Genomic DNA, 22,530 nt, shown 5'->3' on the forward strand with positions numbered 1-22,530 from the left:
CCCTCTCTCTCTCTCTCTCTCTCTGTGTGCAACCAGGACTTCCCACACTGCACCACAGTGTACAGCCGATCCATGCCGATTCACACTGTGAGTTCAAAGAAACAAAACCGTGTTTAAATGGTCAGTATCACTTTAACAGCAACGATTACAAGAAGGGAGTCAGTGCAGAGATTCCATCTTACCCTGTTGGATAGGATAGATAATGATCTGAGATGCTATGTTGGGAGGTTATAGAAAATAAGTATTGCAATGGTATTTTGGAAACCCACCATACAATGCTATTGAGGGTTTACCTTCTATTCCTGAGGGCAGTTAGTAGAGCGCATCTGGTCCTGGACTAGAACGGAAAGTCAGCCGCCACCTAAAAAGACTTCCCAGGTCCATTATTGCCTTGTATTAGATTAGACTTCTTTGGATTAAGTGTTTTTCAAGATTCAATTGACTTTCTAAGGAACCAAGACAAGTGCCAACCATCTGCCAAGGCAGCTTTGCTCAGAGCAGTATGCATTCACCTTTAACTCTCAAGTCGAGTTTCATGTGGAGACCAGGGACCTACCACCTGTCTCAACCTGCAAACATGGTGTTTCTGGTGCACAGTAACTATGTGCACAAACTGCTTTGCTTCGACAGCCTCTGGATGACTTTTGTGAGACTATGTATGCAATTCAAAGGTGGTTATTTATTCACCAGAGGGGCTTGATGCAATGCCTAATTAAACACCAGCTGACATCTAAATGAATATTATAGGACTAAAGAGGTAACAATCACCATAGATTATTTCGAATTGTAGAGATTCAGGCTCCTCTTTTACCTTTATGAGACGAATTAAGTCCTGGGTGTAACGAGTTGAATACAGACTTTCACATGATGTCAGCAGAGGCAGACCTTTGCAGAACTACTGGCAACCACCGATCATTTGTCATTACATCGGGCTTTGCCCAATCAAAATCAGGTTTCCAAGAGACCATTGGGATACTAGGTGGATTCGAAAGAAGACGACCGCTACCGTTTAATCCTTTGATAACGATTCTATTTTAGTATTCCGACACTAAACTGCAAGTCCTGTTCATCCATGACACTGAAAGCGATGCTGGTTTCACTTTAAGACTAGCAAATAGCTCTTGCTGTAGCTTTCGAAATCGCCATTGTTGGGTTTAGCAGAGTGATGAGGAGTGGAGAACGGAGCTTCCGGGGTAAAACAGCTATCTATATGAAATTTACCGAGGTGATGAGCTCACGAATCGTATTGCTTGTGATTAGAAACCATTGTTGCCGGAGATGATAACGTTACAGTTCAGAAACTGAAACGGAGCTGACACACCTGGGATTTCTTTTTCTAAAGCTGTTCCAGACATTCAAGCTCGTACGAAAAGCAATTCTGGAATACATCGTGCCAGCAAGAGGAAATATTTGCTGAAATTAGTAAAAAGAAGCCATTTCAGTGGGTGTTATTTCATGGGGATGTGTTCAAGGCAAGAGAGAATACAAAAAGACGTCGACATCGTAATTCAAAGGTGTAAGGCAGAAAAAGACTGCCTTTTCTCTGGTGAGTTTCCATAATAAGTGTGGTGCTTTCTTCGCAGACAGCTTACCTAGGTGTATTAAACCAGCGTTGTCATTTACACAACACTCACGCCTAATAATTCCTCTGTTCTTTCACCAAACTACAACGTAACCTATATGTAGCTACATGTTGAGTATTAGTGATATTATGTTTGGCTACGTGTGCGCAACATTGTGCGCTATTTTGGTTATGTTTATATTGTCAATTGGTAACCTAACATAATGGTCCTAAATTAAGTGGTTTAACTGGAGAAGTAAATTGCCTACATTACAGCCATACTTTAATAGCTTATATAACGTTAGTTTTGTCGAATATTAGCCTACCTGTTTGTCTCACAGCAGCCTTGAATAAGCTTGGAAAGCAAACAATACATTAATATGCTTGTCATGAGTGTTCTTACTGTTGTGTTTATCTACGTGAACCAGAACAAACGCATCAGAATTGATCAAGCACGTGAAAGAACAATAATGGTTTTGTAAATATTTATCAGCTATCAGTTTGCTTCCTTAATATCCAATGTCAGTGGAAATCCCTCTTGATGTTGCCATGGAGACTGCACTTGTTGAAAGGGACTTTTCTTTTGGAATAGGATACGATCATTCTGCCGTCGTAGCCTCATTCGTGCATGACAACTAGGGGTATGCTTAGATATATCTATGGGGGTATGCCCTTACATTATCACTGTTCTCCTTTTGTTACAGATTTCCGATACACTGACGCCACGTTCACGTTCACCTATTCAAAGGGATCCAAAAGGTAACTTTTAGAACCACCTGATTTCCCCCATTTGACCGTCAGAAATTGTTAGGCTATAGTCGCCCTCACATTACTTGGCTGTTCTGTGAACATCTCATGGTCCTTTTAATTCCATAGCATACACATCCTACTATCTGCTCTAACAAAATTGGAAGTATTGAGTTGTAACTCGTGTTCTAACATGTAATTGTGAAGGTGTTTTTTGCTGTAATAACAGTTTTAAGACGCTGCAACAGGCTGCCCGTGATGATACCAGTACTATAGTTAGACTGTACATGTGTTTGTAATTAAACTGCATTATGTAATGCTGGGCTGCTGTAGACAAAACTAAGCACGTGCTCTCTCTCTCTGTCTCACAGTCTGGTTGAGTCTGTGTGAGGGAAGTCTTTGAATTAGCCAACAAAGACATGAAACCTTGTGAAACATTCTGTACCATCATTTTCTCCTAATTCAAGGGAGCACATGGCCACCAGCCAGTGATGAGTGCTTCCAATGAAAGTAATGACTGTGCATTAAAAAATAAAATGGGGGTTCCAATCAATAAAATGTCCAGTGCCCATTGTGCATGTTATTTTCACATTCACATTCCCCACCTTTAGACAGTATTCATTTTCACAGACAACAAGACGTGTACAGTAGCTTGTCTGCTTCCTCTTCCCTGCACACTTTTTCTTGTCCTTTAACTTAAAGGTCCATAATCTGATTAAAATGAGGATGTAACATAGTAAAAAAACACACATCAGAAACCTCTGTAAGAGTTTCTATGTAGACCCAGAGCTATCTCCTCCAATTTTAGGTTTTGATGTACTCAGACAAAACGATAGCTCTAGAATTCAGAATTAAATTATGTATGCATAGTGCATGACCAGTGTAATTCACCAGTAAAATGGTCAGTTTAGCTCTTAGTGACCGGTGATTTGTTTGCTGTTTTACATTTCTGTTGGACAAAACAAATACATCATCTAATTTAAATGAAAATCTCTCTGACATGCATACTACTTCAATGCATCTGTATTAGCTTTAAAAAATTGTATTAATTCACTTTTTTGTGAAATTTAGTGTATATCTTCTCACAGTCCTCTAGCTGTCCTTTCTGTGTATGTGGTTATGCAGTTATGCAAATTATGCAGTATACAGTAACTACATACTACATACAGGCCTGGCACTGCAAATGGCAAACATACAACATTTCTTGGGTAGAGCAGGTCAGGATTCCAGATAATCGGCACCACTGCTTCAGGAGTGTTTTTAACCTGGACTGAGGAATGCTCACAGTATGCTTCTGTCAAGTTTCAGTGTGTTTGCGTAGGCTTTTAATTTCATCACAAAATGTAGCTGCCTGACCCTCACCAGACTTCTTGAAATGCTGGATGGATGTAATTAACAAAAAAATGATGTCATAATGATGTCACTGCTTAATTTACTCTGCACCTGTAGATGAATTTGCTGAAACCCTGTTTTTCAAGCTTTTAATGTGCATGGAGGGTTCCTGAGGCCCATCCACTGTGGCTGAAATTAGGGCTTTATTGCTGGATTTCAGACTCCTGTCTCCAGTCATGCACATTTTCAGTGATAAATATGCTAATTTCAGATGAGGTGTTCAAGCATGTACTGTCAATTCACTGGGGCAATGCCGGCACAGATAAGGAGGTCCCGACAAGGTTCATGCATGCATACCGTTGGCACCCAATATTTTAATTAATTTTGTCTGAATAAGAATGGACCCTTTGACTAGACGTTGCTTAAGTCTGCCAAGTCTGCCATGCCATCGCAGTGTCCAGATGTACTGACAGGACATATTGCCAGGATTATGGTTAAATGCCAGCTTTGGCCTTTGTTTCACTTGACAGATGGCGAGCGCTATGGTTTGCTTGTTGTGCTTTTGCTGTAAATCAGAGGGCAAAGTGCACAGTATTTTTCTTTACTGCACAATATTTTTTTTGTCCAGATCTTAAATATATATATATATATATATATATATATGCCTGAAGATGTTATTGTAAATTTGAGCAGGCCCTGGAGTGTTTTTTCTTGTTGTTATAACCCTCTTCATAGCCTGAAGAGAATCATATGTTGATAGCCTTTTTGCTTATAGCCTATTGTTTGGACACACTTCACAAAATTAATCTGTTAGCGACTCTGAAGGACAGACCAATTAGCGACCAGTGGGGGTGACTAAGTGCAGTGATGTTGAAGTCACATATTGGTTTCAACACAATGTGTGGCAGTACTAGAGCTAGAGAGAGCATACAAGCAATTGTACCACTGCTAGCACATGAGTAATTGAGGCCACAGCAAGAATTATATGTAAATTCATTCATCATGAGCAGACATTTTTCTCTTGACAGTGAGGTTTGGAAAGCTAAGACATCCACCTTTAGTGCCAGTCCGATAATACCAATGGCCAATGGTTTCAAAGTTAACCTGAAGTCTACGTCGATTAATCTGGGAGTAAGCCAAGCTGGTAGTGCTTGTTTTCATGCGTGGCCTGAGGAAAACATGTCAATAGCCACACCATTGGCTAAACCCAGATATTTTAAAATAATAACTGAATGCACCTCTGTGTTTTTCCATGCTTCAAACTTTGACAGTTTTCATAAAAAGAGAGAATGCTAAGCCTTTGTTTGGCTCGTGATGTTATGGGAGCAAGCCTGTGAAGAGGCACCAGCTTCACACGTTGCCAACACTGGGATGTTTCGTCTGCTCATGACACTCAGCGTGACTGTGAAGGGAGGCTTTCAATCTTTGTGGTTGCAGTAAAGGGGAAGTTACACATTTCCTGTCTTTTGCAGAAATGCAGCCGTCCAGTTCATTTCAGACTCGAAAGGCCATTAACCCTCAGTTGGATTCACCAACTGATACAAACTCAGTGACTGACCTGTAAATGGAGATTGAGGGATGTTTTTTTTTATTCATATCACCATTTTGGTTACCATGATAAGCATTATCTTTTTACACCTTGAAAGGGACAAAATGTCATCATCATATTGCTCCTCAAGTTGCCTTGAAGTTTCACTTCACTCAGAAGCACGGACTGTTTATTTTCACCTTAAGAGTCGACAGTAGCCTGCCTTCAATTTCCAAACAATTACGCAACAGCCTCCAGTGAACACAAGCTCGGCTCATAAAGCACAGGACATACAAATCATTTAGCTTCCTCTGGAGTGTCTTGCTGAAGGAGTTTGTGTGTGTGTGTGTGTGTGTGTGTGTGAGGGGTTTGGGGTGGGGGTAGGGGGGCATGATGGCATGATAATAAAGGGCAAGCAGTCTACTGTCCTTTCTGTGATGAGCTTAATGAAGGGGAAGGCAGGAAGAGAAAGAGAGAGAGAGAGAGAGAAAGAGCAGTGGAAGACTAGCACCAGTCTTCCACGACCGTGTACCCACACCTACCGTTGTGATTTGTTTTAGCATAAATGAGCCTGAGTCATTCGTTTGCCAGTCTGTGCCCTCTGCTTGATGTGGCAGGAGATTAATGCCGTGCTCCTCGGGGTTAAATTACCGAACGCTCTGTCCAGGTGCCACTGCCACATACAGTAGTCACAGTTAATTTCATTTTCCCTGCGGCTGAATGTCATGACGCCGTGGTGCCTTGTGCAGGCTTCATCAGATGTTCCAGTGTGTGGTGGAAACTATTCAACCTAGATTTGTGTTGTTGCAGATATTTACTTTGGTTAAGGCTGAATGACATTCAAATAAAGAATTGGAACTGGTATTACAAGAACTATTCCAGTGCACATCACACATCAACATGCATTAGACACCTCTAGTCAACAGAGGTATTGTAACTGCAGCTTTTCCTTTTCCCCAGGCTAAATATTGTATTGCATGTTATTTTTTCCCTTGATATTTGATTGCAACCCTAGTTTAGTAGAAAAACCTTTTCAGTCAGGCATTGGAGATATAGGGTATCTATCTCCTATTTGTCACAGTATCACTGCCATGTACTTTGTGATCTAAGATGTCGGATGCCTACCAATTGACAGACAAAGGTTGATGAACAGTCAGTGAATCTGTTTGGCTCTCCTAGCTGCACTCACATTTCTGCAGACCCTTGCACCGGGCTGGACACACATTTCGTCTGGGCAGTCTATCAGACAGGCCAGATCGATGTGAAACCCTGATTTTGGGTATTGTCTGTCTAAAATAGGACACATCTCAGCACTGGATCAAAAACACTCTACAGGGGTGTTATCTCTTCAAGTAGTGCTGCGGCTCTCAAGCCACATACATCACAGTGGGCTGGCACACCAGTGGTCCAGACGTTTTCCCAACGATGTTCTTCCCTCATGGCAGAAACAGTGAAAGTGATAGCTATTTTGGAATTTGGAATTAAGAAGACACTAGGCACCAAAAGCCTAGAGATGAAACTGTTTATGATTTGTTTTGAGAGGTTTGGGAATTCCAAAATGTCTGTTTAGTGGATGCGCTCTCCTAAATGCTGAGAGATAACAAAACCCACCGCGTTGTCACTTGTCTGTCAGCAGCCAGATGTTTTAGTCTGGGTGAGACAGGTGGGAAGACTAAATCAAGCCTTTGACAGATGCACAACAGCTTGGACAACAGTAAATATGCCTCATCGACATTTATGAGCTGCTTTTTAACTCGGAACATTGAGACGTTGATCATTTTGACTAATTTTACTTCAGGTAAACTAGTCTTTTTTCTTATTTAACATACTGACAATGTCTGAATCAAAAGAGCATAATATGGGGACATGAGGAGGTGTTCTGGAGCGTGACAGGAGGCAAGCTACCGAGCGAGCGCCAGTCAGAGATGACCCTGCTGTGCATTTGTCATTCAGCACATAGGTCCCAGCCACGCTGCTCGCAGTATTCCCACCAGATCTACGTGCTCTGCACATCGGAAAGGCCACAAAGTCGACATCACAGAAAAGCAGCACAGACGTGTATGTGTGTGTGTTCCAGGGTAGCCTGAGGTTTTCGGCCCTTTTCTCATCCTGTCATGTAAATTTTGCTGGTGTCAGCGACATGAGCCCATCAGCGTTTGGGTACACAGGGTGGGGTGGTAGTGGTGGTGGTGAGCCTTGTAAAAAACAAGTCAGTTGAAAATTCTGTTGAAGAAGAATGAGGAACAGTTTCTTCCCATCTGCTGTTAGACTGATAAATTCATCACCTCTGCTCTGATCTGACCATACAGTAGACTGCTACCGACATACTGCACTTTAGTAATGAACTTTCTCATTACTAACTCTGAACACTGATGTCATTCACTGCGCATACTGCAACAATAGATATTTCTTAGATAGGACGATACATTTGTTTTACCCATAATTAATTTATTATATTTGTTTACCTATTTTTCATTGTTTTACTATTTTTATTTATATTTATGGGGTGGTGGGGTGCTTTGTTTAATCAACTGGACAATAAAGGAGTGACAATAAAGCTTCTTGAATCTTGGATCTTGAAACAAGTCGAAAATTCAAAATGAAGTGGGCCATTATAAAGAAAGATCCATGCTGCACCTGTTTCGTCTTTTGGAATCAATCACCTTATGTCCACACTAATATGTACTTTATTTCTTTTAAAATGACATTTTAAAACAGAAACTATCTCTGATTAAATTAAATGTCCATGTGGATACATGTGCACCAGGGTTTTAAAAAATTCTTAACTTTAGAACACTTCTATATAAAAATATATAATATATTGCTTTGAATAAATTCAAATGGATTCTGCGTGTGTGTGTGTGAGGTCCAAACGTAGAGAGAAATTTTTGTTTTGCTAAATATCTGTATTAACGAGGACAAGGCATTAAAACAGGCTTTAAAAGGCTTTAAAACAATTTTAAAGTTTACTGCTAAGAGTTCTGTACCTTTTGTACTTCACAAGCTCCTCACTGCATTGTTCAACTCTGTGCTCTCCTGACTCATATATTTCCTTGCCCTCCAGCACATGACACTGTACACACTTCGACCTCGTTTACTTGATTGAATGTGTAATGGAGCCCATCGTTGACTTCATTATCCCCTTTTTTGAGCTGTTGAGAGCTAATGAATAGCAGAACTTCCTCGGCCATTTGGACTCGGTTATTGTGCGTGACCTGATATCCACCACACTTAAAGGGGCCATCAGACATTTGTGCTGCCATTTCAGACAGCCTCAACTTCCATCTGTTCCCTTCTCTTGGCAGTGCCTCCCAAAAGAGAAGTGTTAAGCTGAATAATTTAAGTTAGTGATGGCTTCATTGCTCTTGCTGCCACCTTTGTTGGAGTTGGAGAATAAGCCCTAGCACGCTCATCAGATACAGTTACAAACACAATTACAAATTCAGACTCTACATAATGTATTCTGGTATGCCTACAGACGTCTGAGAGTGCAAGTAACAGAATGAAAGTGAATGTCAGAGATAGAGAGAGATATACTTGTGCTTTATTTAGCACAGAAGCCCCACTGATGTACAGTATTGTCTTTGGTTTCTTGCTCCAGTGACACAGACAATACTGAATGCAAAAAGAAACCCTGTGTGTTTTAACTTAGAGAGGAAGTAAGGATGTGGAGTGATGCGCTCCCTTGTTCACTCAGTCACCTGCTCTGTAGCCTGATGAGGCATCTGAGGACACACACTCTGAAGCCAGTGCTTTCGCTATTGAGCCATTCAGTTTGGTAATGTCACTGATAACGGTGCGGAGTCAAGGAGAGCTGGTGGAGTCCCTGTGTGCTGAACAGGTTGGGGCAAGGAGAGGTACAATAAACCAGGCAGAAGGCCCTGGAGGAGATTACTAGGAGATCAATCACTGACTTTAACAATGAGGGAATAAGTGTGTCTTTGTTTGTGTGTTTGTGTGTGTGTGTGTGTGTGTGTGTGAGGCTGATGGAGGATTTATTCCTCCTTTTTGAAAGTTCCCATAACTAGTAGTTGACAGGTTGACATCAGATGACTTCTACAAAAACTGTTTACCACACATACAATCATTTTGTTTACTGCATCATTTCTCCATTATGTTTTTGATGAGTTTCATTACAGTGGACCAAGAATCGTTATGTTCATTGACCTCATCGTGTTCTTTTGATCACCACACTTATTCTTCTGTCTTTGTTTCCACAGGGTTTCCTACTCTGTGCATGTCTCAGATGATTATCCAGGTATGTAAGAAAACATAGATAAATCTTAAGTCACACAAACACATATCTATTGTGTCACGGGTACGCTGACGACTACACCGGTCCGTCCAGCATCTTTTGTCTTTGTTAGTCTATGTGTCAATGACAATGTCCTATATGTGGAGCGCTTTGGGTTGCACACACACACACACACACACACACACACACACACACACACACACACATGCACACACATGCACACACACACACACACATGCACACAGACACAAACATGCACACACACACACACACACACACACACACATATACTGTACATACATACATACATACATACATACATACATACATACATATATACCCAGAAATATACACTGGATCTGGATTTAAATGTAAAATTGTTAATGTTACAGAGGCTGAGCTAGTGTAACCTCATCCAACAATGTCAACACAGACCCCCCCCCCCCCCCCCCCCCCCTACAGTGTGCACACGCATGGCATGACATGGGTACATTTTCCACCGCACAGATTGGAATCAAATGTTCATTTGTTCAAGCTCCAGTGAACTCAATGAAGTATCACTGCTCTAATGACAAAGTCACGATACTGTTGGGTGTCACGCAGACGCAGGACGTGTCATCTGGCACAGAGCAGCTTCGTCACAGTTCTTATGTTTTTGCCACCCTTGTGGTTTGGAATTGTGTGTCTTAAATACTTAGTTTCAGTTCGTTTAGTCATTTGATGGCATGATAATAGCTAATTGGATTGGGAGAATAAATAAATGAATATGCGGAGAATGACAACTCAAAGCGCTCAGTTGCTTGAATAGTTGCCAGCGTGGCGACCGTCTCATCAGTTACTCCATCCTCTCATGTTGGTACCCTTGAGCTGTTAAATGCAAATTGTGGGGACAGCCAAGAGATGGCCACTCTTGGTCCTGCTTTGGAGAGTGGCTGTTGCAAAAGGGCCTTGAGTCTAAAGTCCCAGATATCCTTCCTCTGACTGGGGCAGCCAGTGACGGAATGTTTTTATTATTTCTTTTTTATTATAATTTTTTTTCGAGGAACAAAGAGTGGACACAGATTTTCTTCCGATCCTGTGTGGAAGGGTTTAATCCTGTCTCACAGGCATTGTTTTGGCCTGAGAGAGAGCACCATGAGAAAAGGGCAATTACACAGCATGAATTCAGAGCCCTTTCAATGCGGGCGATTTACATGAACGGTGGGGAATTGCTGTGAAATGTTCAAATGCTGTGACCTCACACTGGATGGAAACCTGGCTGTCTCAGCTGACATTGCCACAGTGCCATAAGGAAAGTGTTACTCATGAAATACTAAAGTGCATCTTTCTCCACTTTCAGACAACACATATGTGTCCAACTCTGAAAATGACGACGAAGTTCTAGTCATGAGAGATCCCATTCCTGTTATATTCCATAGAATCACAACAGGTAATCAACATTCATATTCATTCACTCACCATTACATATGAAACATCACATTCTCCCTTCTCACTACTCAAAAACAAAATGGACGACAAAGCATGATGCATACATGAGAAATTGAGATATACATGTAGATGCATTGTATCTTATTATTAATATTTAGAATTTCTTGGTTTTATGCTAGTGTTAGTTGTCTTTATGGTTGTAGGTTGTAGTTAGATGAAAGGTGAATTATCATAGTGTCATATGTTCCTTACATAGCAGTCAGAGCCGACATAGCCTTGTGGACACGAAAGTGCTCACAGTTTTATTATGGCTATGCTCATATTACATGGAAGCAGAAAATATGGAGGAGATCATAGATCTGGTGTGCTAGCATGCTGTGAATCTGCTGCTGTTTGGCTCCCCTCATAAGCAAGCTCTTGTGCTGCTTGCTGCGGGCTATGAGTCGGCAGTTAGCAGGAAAACTCTGGCACAAGACACGGCTCCCCTACTCCATTTTCATATGCACTGCTGTTATTGAAAATGATTAGTAAGCATCCAGCGTGTTTTAAGTATCAGAAGGGAAATGTGCTACCCTCTGCTTTTCCCTGGGAGACTATTTGGGTTTGGGACTTAGTAATTTTTAAATATGTGTGCGTCAATATTACGCACAGCCTGTGTGGATTTTCACTGATGTTATTGAATAATATTAACTACACACACTATATCAATATGACAATTGCCAGGTTTCCATTTTTTTTGTTCTTTAAGGTGTGACATATCATCTCTAAAAGGTCTATGTTATTGAATGTTTCTAATTTAGAAGGTTCTATTTTGTTACATAATACAAGTTCTTTCTTGTAAAACAGCTGCCAAGCTGTCATGTTTTACATACTTTCATAAATTCCTACATGTATACTTTGTATACTTATTCCTTATATACATATTTTAATACATATAATCAAGCAATATGGCATGAGAGAGAGTGGGGTTGGTAAAGGATATACCCATGGCTGTGATTTGGCCGTAGGTTGTAGTTTCAATCTTCGTCTTGGCGTGTACTGTTGTCAAGCAATGCAAATGTCACTCTTCAGCCAAGTCTAGTGACAGAGGCTATGTGTACACAACAATTTGTATACTTGCTTATCTTTACAATACATGTTAATTTGAACATTCACCCTACTCCATTTACTCCAAAACTGTCAAATGTGATCTTATGAATTCGCTTCTCTCTCAATATGAAAGAATGGGATGTCATGTTTAACAATTCAATGCAAAATGCTTTACTAGCAGGGAAGAGTTCAAGTGGGGATATATTGGGATATCCCTACTCATGGCATGCCTCTCATCCAATCAGATCTTAATAACTAGTTTGATCAGACCTAACTGTTGTATGACAACTGTTTTCCAGTGGGCACTTTACTGTATGTGGGTACAAACACCTACTGTAGGTTTCTTTCCTCAAGTCTGTAAGCCAGATGTTGTGCTGCTTTAAACTTTATCATTCATCTGTCAGAGTCAGTTGAAAGGGAATGTAGATTTATACTTAACTCGACAGTGTAACAGGCATTTATTTTCTGAATATCTATTGTGTGGTTGGTGTTTTTTATGCATTGAAAATATTTTCCCACACATCTTCTCAATTTAACAGTCCTTTTGCTAGTACTAAATATTTTCCCCATTTCCTATATATGTTAGGAATGGTTTGCCTATGCATGCAACTGATTAGAAATGGTGATAAATCCTCAACAGGGAGAACTCAATAACCTCTTACAAACTGGACTAATTTGTAAATTCAACCCCCCAGGGTACACCATAAGCACATAAGGCTGATCAGAGTTGCAAATATTGAAAAAAGACGTCTTTGGAATATCAAACAGATGACTGCATTCTTAAAAATTAAAAATGAATTCTAAGCCCATGTCTATCTCCCAAAGTACTGTATGAAAACCACTGGAGGCCCATGACTTTGACTGAAATGTTTTGTTCCCTGAATTCAGACCTTGAATATCGACAGTGAAGTGTGAGGGTGTGCTTTCATGCTTCAATTAACCTGCTTTTCTCCTGTCCTCAAATTGTCTAGCAGAGGTTCTCAACCTTTTTGGGCACACCAAAGGTCAAACCAAAACGCCAAGGCACGCCGACTTATGGCTAATGATTATGTTGAACGTCACAAACATTATTATAAGCCATAACAGCCGGGTCTTCAGTCTTCATATGCCCATATTTTGTTCCATACAAATGAGTGTTGAAGAGCTGAAAAAGAAAGGCAAGTTATAACGTTGTTCACAGTCTGGGAAAGGAGATTTTATGCAATTGCTCAACAAGGGAAAGGGTCCAATTCTGTTCTCACTCCTCAGCTGTTGCTGGATGGCTAAATCTAGCAATTGCAACATACCCTAACACCAGTAAGTAGTAAAGTATTGTGGCAGGCCTGCCTAGAATGAGTCATAAGACGGATCCCAGTTTCCCATCATACAATCAAACTGAGAAGGTAGCCTACTAAAGACCAGATTTTTTAGTAAGAAGCTGTGTCATTGATGCATTTAGAAACACCTCTCTAGACAAAAACCTAGACAAAGCCTAGACAAAAACACGGTGGATTCCTTAAAATTCCACAGCACATTTGTGTCCCTCGGCACCTCTGTTAACAACCATAGGTCTATTAGTATAACTTCAAACTTTCAACCAAACCCGTATTAGATATGATAGAAAGTAATATATCTTGACAAGCCTAATGGGGAGAATGATAACCTTTTCATTCCTCTTTCAAGAATTTACTGATGAGAAGTCTAGCCATGTTTTAATGGGCAATAGTCGACAGTGTTTATTAGCAGCATAATGCCCCGTGATTTCTCCTAATCCCCGCTAACAATAATCAGATACACTTGGATATATTTAGGACTAGTGAAAGTGTTGGCAGGGCAGGCCGGTTGGATGAGCCTGCTTGTGTCATGCTCTGGGCCTGGGGAATATGCAATTTTTCGATAGAAAGCATCCCCTCCTCATGGTTTTTCCATCTTATTTTTTATATATTTATTTTTCTCTGCACCTTTTTTTCCTGGAGCTCTAAACGACCGCTCTAATCTGTAAACAATGCCTTTGCTGGTGTGATTTTTTCTCTCTTTCTGGCTCTCTCTCTCTCTGGCTCTCTGTTTCTCTCTCTCTCTCTCTCTCTCTCTCTCACTGTCAAAGCCACATGTCAGCAATTTCTCGCAGTCTAGACTAAAAAGCTTTTTTTCTCCCCAACTTTCTTTCATTTCTCAGCCACTGAAATGTTGGATGTGTGGGTTAGGCCATGCTCTACTGTGCTTTTGCTCAGCCGTACTATATGCTGTGCTGCTGCAGAGGTGACTGCATGTAAACGATCTCCCCTCTATGCGCCGCTGCGACTGATTATTGCTGTCTCTCTTCCACACAGAAATCAGATTCAGTAACGATGCCACCAGCTGCCTCTCCAACAGATCAAAGCTCCAGATTGACAAAAGCCCGGTAAGCGTCTTGTCCCGGAGAATCCCGGCGCCACATCGGACACATCAGGAATGAATGACAGTGTGAAAGGTTCTGTGGAGAGTAACGGACTCTCTGCAGTGACACATCTGACCCACATCTGGGCCACTGCTGTTTCAGAGTCCCCTTTTAAAGGGGGATTAAGATTAGCCAGTGGCTAGCGGCAGGTTTCCTATTGTTCTCTGTGGTTCGGGAGCGGAACGGTGGCAACGCTGGCGTAGCGCTAGCGCTGAGCTAGCTGAGCGTTGAACGTAAGCGTATTTAATTGACAAACCGTTTGTGTTGCTTAGAACGAGAAAAAATTATGGTCTGAGCGTTGCATTAAGTTTGCCGCTGCCGCTTGCCACTGGCTGATGTGATCCCCGCCCTTAGTGCAGGTCTTTGTGCTCACTGTGTTATCAGCATCCAAATGGACACTAGTGTGAAGGATGTGATTGGCCAGGTGACTCAATACTGAAACATCTTTGGCATGGGACGGTGGTGGCCCCAGAGGCAGAGGAGTTGTTCAGTAATTGGAAGGATGCTGGAGCCTGTCTCCTCTTGAACCTTCCAAAGTGTTCTTGAGCTGGACTCTGAACACCAAACGGCTCCCGATGTGGCCATTGGTGTGTGTAGAAATGGATGAATGAGAGGCATTACTTTTTAAAGTGCTTTGCGTCCTCAGAGGAGAACCGTTTACCATTTTTACCATGGGAAAAGGTCAATTGTTTGCATTCATATTTGCATATCTAAAGGGTAAATTAATGTAACACAATCTGTCGAAACACGAGCCATGGTGTTTACTGTACTTTCAGTGTGTTTTTCATTTTGTGAGCCGATGAATCATAGACGGGCTTATCATCTCGGTGTTTACAACATAAACATCCAGTGAGTGAGCAAACATGCACAGACAACAGCAGCTGTGAGGGCAGAGGGGGCAGATTTCTTTCCGCAGCCACTTTGGCGACATGCTTAACTGTTTAAACTATTTGTGTTTGCTTCATTTGGTTACCAAATGTGTATCTGAAAAGCACAGTATGGTCAACATTCAAAGGCATTGTAATGCCACAAAACCTCAGCAAAACCTGTAAGCTATGCAGCGTTGCTAATTTGGACTTTCTCTTTCAGTGTCCCTATGCCATAGAGGAGGACTCTGAGGGCGACAATGACTCAGAGGAGTTCTACTATGGCGGTCAGGTACTGTATTTCCTCTTGATCGTCACAGACATTCATATATTTCTTTTCGAAAGTGTATGGCGTAAAAGCCATCCTCAGTCCTCAAATGGTGATCTATTTTTCTCAAACACTCCTAGTCTTCATCCTTCATTTCAGCCTGTTCCCAAAGTTAATGGTGAATGTAGATCTACGCAGAACTTTGAGTTAACTCAATTATTTTTTTGGGGGGGTGTCTCTGCAGTGACTGCTGCTCAGTTTTAAAAGGCGGTACTTAATCTCTCTCTCTCTCTCTCTCTCTCTCTCTCTCTCTCTCTCTCTCACACTCTCTCTCTTTACTTTCTTTTACAAGTGCACACCATGAGCACTCAATCTAGACAGACCATCCCGCACCCCACACACTAAAGTCTAGACAGAGCCAACCCATCCCCTTTCTTCAGGCATTGTGCCCTGTGTGTCTGCCCATATTTTTCTGAGGTGAATTCTCTCTGATTGAAGGTGCCCACTGATTCAAAAGGCTCGGGGTGGGGGCGGAGTGGGCATAAAAAGAAAGTGCCCCACCTTGCTGTAGCACTTGAGAATGCAGAGCTGGGATCTTTGGACGTTCAGTCTTCAGGTTTGTATTAATTATAGCGACGGTAAAACAAGTGAATGCCATTAAAAAGAGGAGAAGAGAGAGCATCTGAGAGAGAGAGCGTTTGAGAGAGAGAGACAGAGAGAGAGAGAGAGAGAGACATTTCCCTCTCTGCGCAGCTTCTCGTTTGATGGGGGAGAGTTATGTGGCAATTTATCACTGGGAGGGAGCGCAGGGGAAGGCTTCCATCATAACAGCCCAGGCGTCCGCGCCAACGCGGGTGCCTCTCCGTTAAATGAGTCGTGTGGCCAGCGTGGGGATAGTTACGGTGGCGGCGGTGGTGGCTCCATTAGTGGTAGGCCTGAACTCGTCGTGCCCTCCCCGGACGCGTGCTCGGGGGCGTGGGGCGCCCTGCCGTGACTGATTAGCGTGCCAGCTCCTAGATGATGATGCATGGCGGTCGGGCGCTCTGCTGGCCGCTGTCGGTGCCACTGCGTGGCAGTCAATCACTGTAATGTGCCCATTACCCACTGACATGCACTCTGTTGTTCTGCAAGTGTTGGATTATTGGAAAGTGCTACTGGGGGGGGGGGGGCTGGTACAGGGTGTTGTGTATGCCATGAGTATTCTAGAACATTCCTTTGGAACATTTGTTGCTTCCACTTTATTTTGATGTTTTGACAGTATGTTGACAGTGAGAAATGCAGTTAGGGATACACTGTGACTGAGGGTTGTATAGGGTGAAGGGTGGGGGTTAGGGTCAGCTTATTAAAATCAACTCACTTATGTTGACAGACAGAAGAGCACAAGGTGATTTAATGATTGTTTATAGAGTAGGGGAAATGAGCTCTCCAACAGAAGTGGGGGTCTTTTTGGGGGTCCTTTTGGGGGAAATATGGCGGTTTTAAGAGAGCTGTGGCTTTCAAAAATGCTTTGTCATGAGTGCTATTGTTTTGTTCTCATTTTAGGTCGGTAAGTAACTTTGACACTAAAAGTGTACTCCTACTTCATGACATTGTATGATATCTGTCACAACCATGGATAATGTAAGGTGCCAGGGTTGATATCACTGTGTTGTTTGTTTTGTGTCAAATGCCATTGGCGTCATTGATCAGGGTAGCTTGGATGTCCCCTGACTCTGCCACTGTTACTGTATGATTATCTATCCTCTGCTGTTGCGTACTTAAAGCAACACTACAGGTAAAGCACTTTTCCTCTGTTGCACACACGCTATTTGTTTATCCAGCACCGGCTTTGCAAATAACGATGTCCACAGACACGGTAGAGTATGTTTGATGATTTTATGAAAGTATGATGTATTGCGACATCAGAAGCAAGTCAAATTTGTAGTTTCTTATGTCTCATTCCATCGAACTGACCCGGTTTGGCAAACTTACAGTACATAGTGTGGTTATACATTACATTTAGCAGAAACTTATTGACCAAAGTGACATATGTCAGCTATAGGGATCACATTGTCCCCGGAGCAACTTGGGGTTAAGTGCCTTGCTCAAGGGCACAGCGGTGGAAGCCGGGAATTGAACCCACAACTTTCAGGCTACTGCACGCTAGCCCAGCTCCTTAACCACTACACTACCACCACTCCCATTTATAGCCGATAGAGGGCTGTGAAGCAAATGCAGAAGTGCCGTTCACCCTGTTACGATTTTGGAAACATTATTTTAAGGTACAAAAATCTCTTTGGTGTTGCTTTAAACCATGGATAATTCTGTGTCAAGTCAGAGACGCAATTTCTGTAGTGCATTGTGCTTCATATGTGCCTCTCTCTTGTATACAGGCAAATGAAATTCTTCATTTTGATTGTACTTCTCAGTGACTGGATCTTGTGTCTCACTTTGGTATGCCATATTTTTACCAACAAACGGCAAGTGGAGTTGAACGGAAGTTCACAAATATTTAAAATAGAAAGGTGTTTGTGTCTTGGACGTTTTTATATATGAGCCATTACCTGCTCATTTGTGCGTGAAGCGCTGTGAGGAGTTGAAATCACATATTTTCCTGGATATTGATGTGGTCGGCGAGACAGAGTACAAAGAGATGAGTTTGTAGCCGTTGGAGGTTATTTATGCAATTTCTGCACTACCCTCGAAGTTGGTGCTTTGGTCTTCCTGACAAGTGTTTTTGAAATTGTGATTACAGGATAGGCACCCAGAGAACTGCAGGAGAGATATGCTATCTCTTCATTTTTATTTTTTTGTGGGAGTTATCTTGACAGACAAATAAAAAGTGTTTTGGTTGGTCCGACTCTGTTTAAGAAGCCATTTTTTAATCCCAGCTGCCTATATTCAAACGCCATCCTGACAGCTTCAGGGATTCACTGCCGACGAAGCTCATACAGATCCTCTGATTACTAATTTGTGCAGACACCTCAGAGGACCCCTCTCCCCCAAAATGAAATAAATAAATAAATAAAACGTTCAAATCTCCCTGCCTTCCCCTAATCATCTCCGGGAAGAAAAAAAGTTGCTGATTAAAACAGAGCTCCCCGGACATTTAGGCTCAGAGTGTAGATCGGGAAGCGAAAAAGTGGCTCCATCATTTGCTTAATCTATTTGCTTACTGTATGTGTGCAGGGGAATTTACACAATGTCCTCAATCACACAAAACCTGCTCTGTAGCAGTTTACCCGCCGATGGAATACAGGCAAGTGGGTGCATATTTTGGGGGGGGGGGGGGGGGGGATGGGGTTGGTCATTGTGAATGGCCTTGGTCGTCGTCCTTTTTGGCTTGGGCAGGCATACTCCTAAATAATGGGTTCTTTAGCTTTTCCTGGAGCACCATTTCTCTCCACAAGGACTCATCTAATGGTGCCAGGGACATTTAGCTCCATATGCTGAGCCATCTGCTAGTCTATGTAGAACTATTCAAGGATAAAATAGCATGGAACAAAATAGACGGAAGGCAGAGCTTTATACTGTGTTCTTGAGGAGGCGTCAAGCTGACCTTGTATGTGTGTGTGTGTGTATGCGTATGTGTGTGTGTGTTTATCTGTGACAGGTGAGTTATGATGGAGAGCTCCACAAACACCCACAGCTTGAGGCCGACCTGGCAGCGGTGAGAGAGGTGTATGGACATCACGCAGTGTCTCTCAGGTAGGATGCCAGCCAGTTCCCCTTTCAAATAAAACAAGAAAAAAAACACATTTACTTGTAAGTATGATATAAAATGAGTTATGCAACTGAACTAAATGACTAGAAATAATGGATTCCACCATTTATGTCCAGTCTAAAGAAACAAGTCCCAGGTTATAGAAAAACAGCCGTTGCGGAGAACTTTATGGAGAACTGTCCATTTTAAACACATCACTCACCCTCCTCCTCTTGCACCACAGACACTTCACCTTCGAACCTTGTAACCCCTCACATACACATGCCTCTTGCCTCTGAAACTACTTCCCCAGAGGCCACATCTGTAAACTTGCACCTATAACCTATGGCCAGCCACTAGCTGTCCACCTCACTGTCTGCAAGACATGACCGTTGCTTCATCTATTCTCTGCCCATCTTTTCCTGTTACTGCAATGCACTGCTGTTACCTCCACAAGACAAGCAGCTGTGTGTGTGTGTGTGTGTGTGTGTGTGTGTGTGTGTGTGTGTGTGTGTGTGTGTGCGTGTGTGTGTGTGTGTGTGTGTGTGTGTGTGCGTGCGTGCGTGCGGGTGGGTGGGGTGTGCGTGTGCGTGTGCGTGTGCGTGTGCGTGTGCGTGTGCGTGTGCGTGTGCGTGTGTGTGTGTGTGTGTGTGTGTGTATTTGTATGTGTAAGTGTACTATGACTCACTTCCCAGATCTGCTTTAGAGAGCTGAAGGGAAACCATGCTAAAAGCTGAAGAGCTGAACTGATGCAACAGGACTGCCATCACATCTTGAGATCCTGACGAATCTTGCCCGAGCTGAGTGCATTTCAGCCTCAGTCAATCAGGGCTTAGTGTCGGAGGATTTAGGAACCCAGACCCGGGCTTTGCCGTAATCAGCCACAGATGTTCCCTAATTGCATTACAAGAGGCTTGAGGATGAGAGTAAACAGGATTGGCTGTGGCAAGTGCCCAAGGAGGAAGTGATGGGTGTGTTTTTGATTGTGATTGAGGAGGTGCCTGTGCTGGGCTATGGCCCGTCTCCACCTCCCGCGGGCCTGCCGCCATGGGGAACCTGCAGGAGCCAGGAACTAAACAGCAGGAAATAACCTGCTTCCCCTCCCCTGCTCCCACCTGGCCCAGCACAGTGTTTCCCACAGAATTGAATTCCATTTGTGGTGGTTGGTTTGCAGAATTAACTTGAATACAACAGTTTTTAACAAATTAGCACAGCGTGGTTATTATGCTAACCAGATTTAAGCACAATTTAGTACAACCTGGAAAATCATTGTGTGGTGGTCAATGTTGATATTGTGGTGGGCCGCCACAAAAAAGTCAGTGTATGGGAAACACTGCAGCAGGGAGGGATGACAGGGCCCCTACTGTACTGTACGTCAGGGAGACGAATGACCGGCAACCCCCAGGGAGCCCACCAAGCCTCCCTGCCCCACAGGCCGGCACCAAGTCTCCACCAAGTGATTAATGTGCTACAGGTCAACTGGCTGCTCCAAAACACTCATGTGTGTGTCAGCATCCTGCGAAAAAGGGGGCAGGGGAGGGAGTGGACGGGGTCCTCTCAAGGTCATGACTACCACGTTAGAGGTCACTTGCCCCTCTCCACGCTCCGTCTCAATCTGCGCTGGTCTATGAACGAGTGAATGATCGACTGGGGGCTATCTGGTATGTGTTGGTGGAGAGTCTCATTCGAATGGCACTCCAATGGCATCTGTGGGGGGCCCCACCTGGAGCACTGCAGTCCGGTAACCCGTAACAGTCGTCCTCCTCTCCCTCAGTCCGCGAGCAGACACCTCAGCCTCTGCTTTGGTTGCTTCTGACGTGGCGATGGTCTAGCAGCCGTGACGGCCGGGCAGAATGACGAGTGTGAGAGTTTCAGTCTATTTATAACCACTCCCAGTTTGCCTATCACAGAAGCATTGCTTTGGTCTCAGCACTGCTTGTACTGTATGTGTGTGTGTGTGTGTGTGTGTGTGTGTGTCTGGGCTTAGATGTTTGGATCTGTCGATGTTTGCAGATCAGTGATTTTTAGCGTTCCGTGTGGCTACGTCCTTGTGCTGAGAGCAATATAAAATCTGTGTCCCACTTACCATGTATAAAAATACCTGGAGTCAGAGACAGATCCTTTACCCTCTCTCTCCTTTTCTCTCTCTCTCTCTCTCTTGCTTCCTGGCTGATACAAAAGCGTCATCTCTGAACACCTCATCACTACCTCACACCTTATTCCCCTGTCAAGATCTCTCTCACTTCAACTTCTTGTATTTTTAATGTGTTGCTTTCAACAGAAGGTAACGCGTCAGTTTTCTTTTCTCAGTTTCCCACCATTGCCAGAAATAAGGTACCGGGGGTTCAGTTCTGCGCTGCGGGTATTAATGCTATGCTAAGTGGCGTTCATTGGCTCAGTACAGGATCACACGGCCCCAGACAGGGCTCAGGGTTCACGAGCCCTAGTGTGGAAAAGTCTCTCTGAGGGCCGGAGGAGAGGATTAGCTGTCTCGAGCGGCCAGGCTTTGCAAATGGGGTAACCATGGTGACAGTTCAACCCAGGGGAGTCAGAGTAGCGATCTGATGACAAGCGGTCAGAATGCCCCTCCGCTGGAACCTTATTGGCAAGTGACCTGCGTCAGAGGTTCATAGCACTGGTGCTGATCTTCTTTTCTATTAGAACCAATGATATCTGCTGTCCCTTTCATGATCATGATTCATGATCACATCATGAAGACCATAGTGGACAGACATGGAGAAATGGACAACTAACAGGTCTATATGTCAAAGTAAAGTAACTGTTTTTATCCAAAGTGACACAGACTTGCTACTGCGAGTTCAGGGATTGACCTCAAGCCGACTGATTGTCATACGGTAATGCTACCACTGCTTCATCATATCTATATACTGTACAACTGCAAACAACAGACACTCAGTATCGCTAAATGCACAGCATCTTGATTCAAACCAGATGACTGGTCTACCCTCTAAAGGCTCTCATCCCCTCTCATCAGGCCCTGTGTGAGTGGACTGTGCTCTGGGCATCTGGACAAACAGGAACCACAGCAATCTTCATAACTCAGACCCCGCTGCTGTTGAATAATTTGATTGGCTGTGAACTTCATGACACCGCTCATAAAACAAGGTGTCTCGAGACTTTACGATCTGGGGTTGACCGCGTTATCTAAGGGCCACCCCCAGCTTTTGTTATAATATGATCACATGATTTATTTTGCTCTGGTTTGTAGTCCCCTGTACCGAAGATGTTCTCTCAAGGCAGTCCACACTTGTCCACAAGTTTGTTTTGACCAGTTCTGCTGTTTGCGAACACCCTGGTGGACACAAGCCAGTAGACAAATGTTAGACACATCCCTTGT

At 43.1% G+C, this 22,530-nt stretch overlaps 1 protein-coding gene across 3 annotated transcripts in view; it reads left to right on the forward strand.

The window, feature by feature from the left end:
- The first annotated feature begins 878 nt into the window (after positions 1-878).
- parp8 (poly (ADP-ribose) polymerase family, member 8) overlaps positions 879-22,530 on the forward strand; it is a 44,431-nt gene continuing 22,779 nt past the window's right edge. Inside the window, exons 1-8 of one of the 3 annotated variants that reach the window (XM_042100498.1) lie at positions 880-1,225; positions 1,343-1,546; positions 2,266-2,320; positions 9,389-9,426; positions 10,763-10,852; positions 14,250-14,320; positions 15,446-15,514; positions 19,083-19,177. In XM_042100498.1, coding sequence (XP_041956432.1) covers positions 1,456-1,546; positions 2,266-2,320; positions 9,389-9,426; positions 10,763-10,852; positions 14,250-14,320; positions 15,446-15,514; positions 19,083-19,177 — 509 coding nt within the window. In that variant the 5' untranslated portion in view covers positions 880-1,225; positions 1,343-1,455. Of the gene's footprint in view, positions 1,547-2,265; positions 2,321-9,388; positions 9,427-10,762; positions 10,853-14,249; positions 14,321-15,445; positions 15,515-19,082; positions 19,178-22,530 lie in introns of all 3 variants that reach the window. The other 2 variants (XM_042100499.1, XM_042100497.1) reach the window with 2 other exon arrangements.

Source organism: Alosa sapidissima, chromosome 8, assembly GCF_018492685.1.
Source record: "Alosa sapidissima isolate fAloSap1 chromosome 8, fAloSap1.pri, whole genome shotgun sequence".
Lineage (NCBI taxonomy): Eukaryota > Metazoa > Chordata > Actinopteri > Clupeiformes > Clupeidae > Alosa > Alosa sapidissima.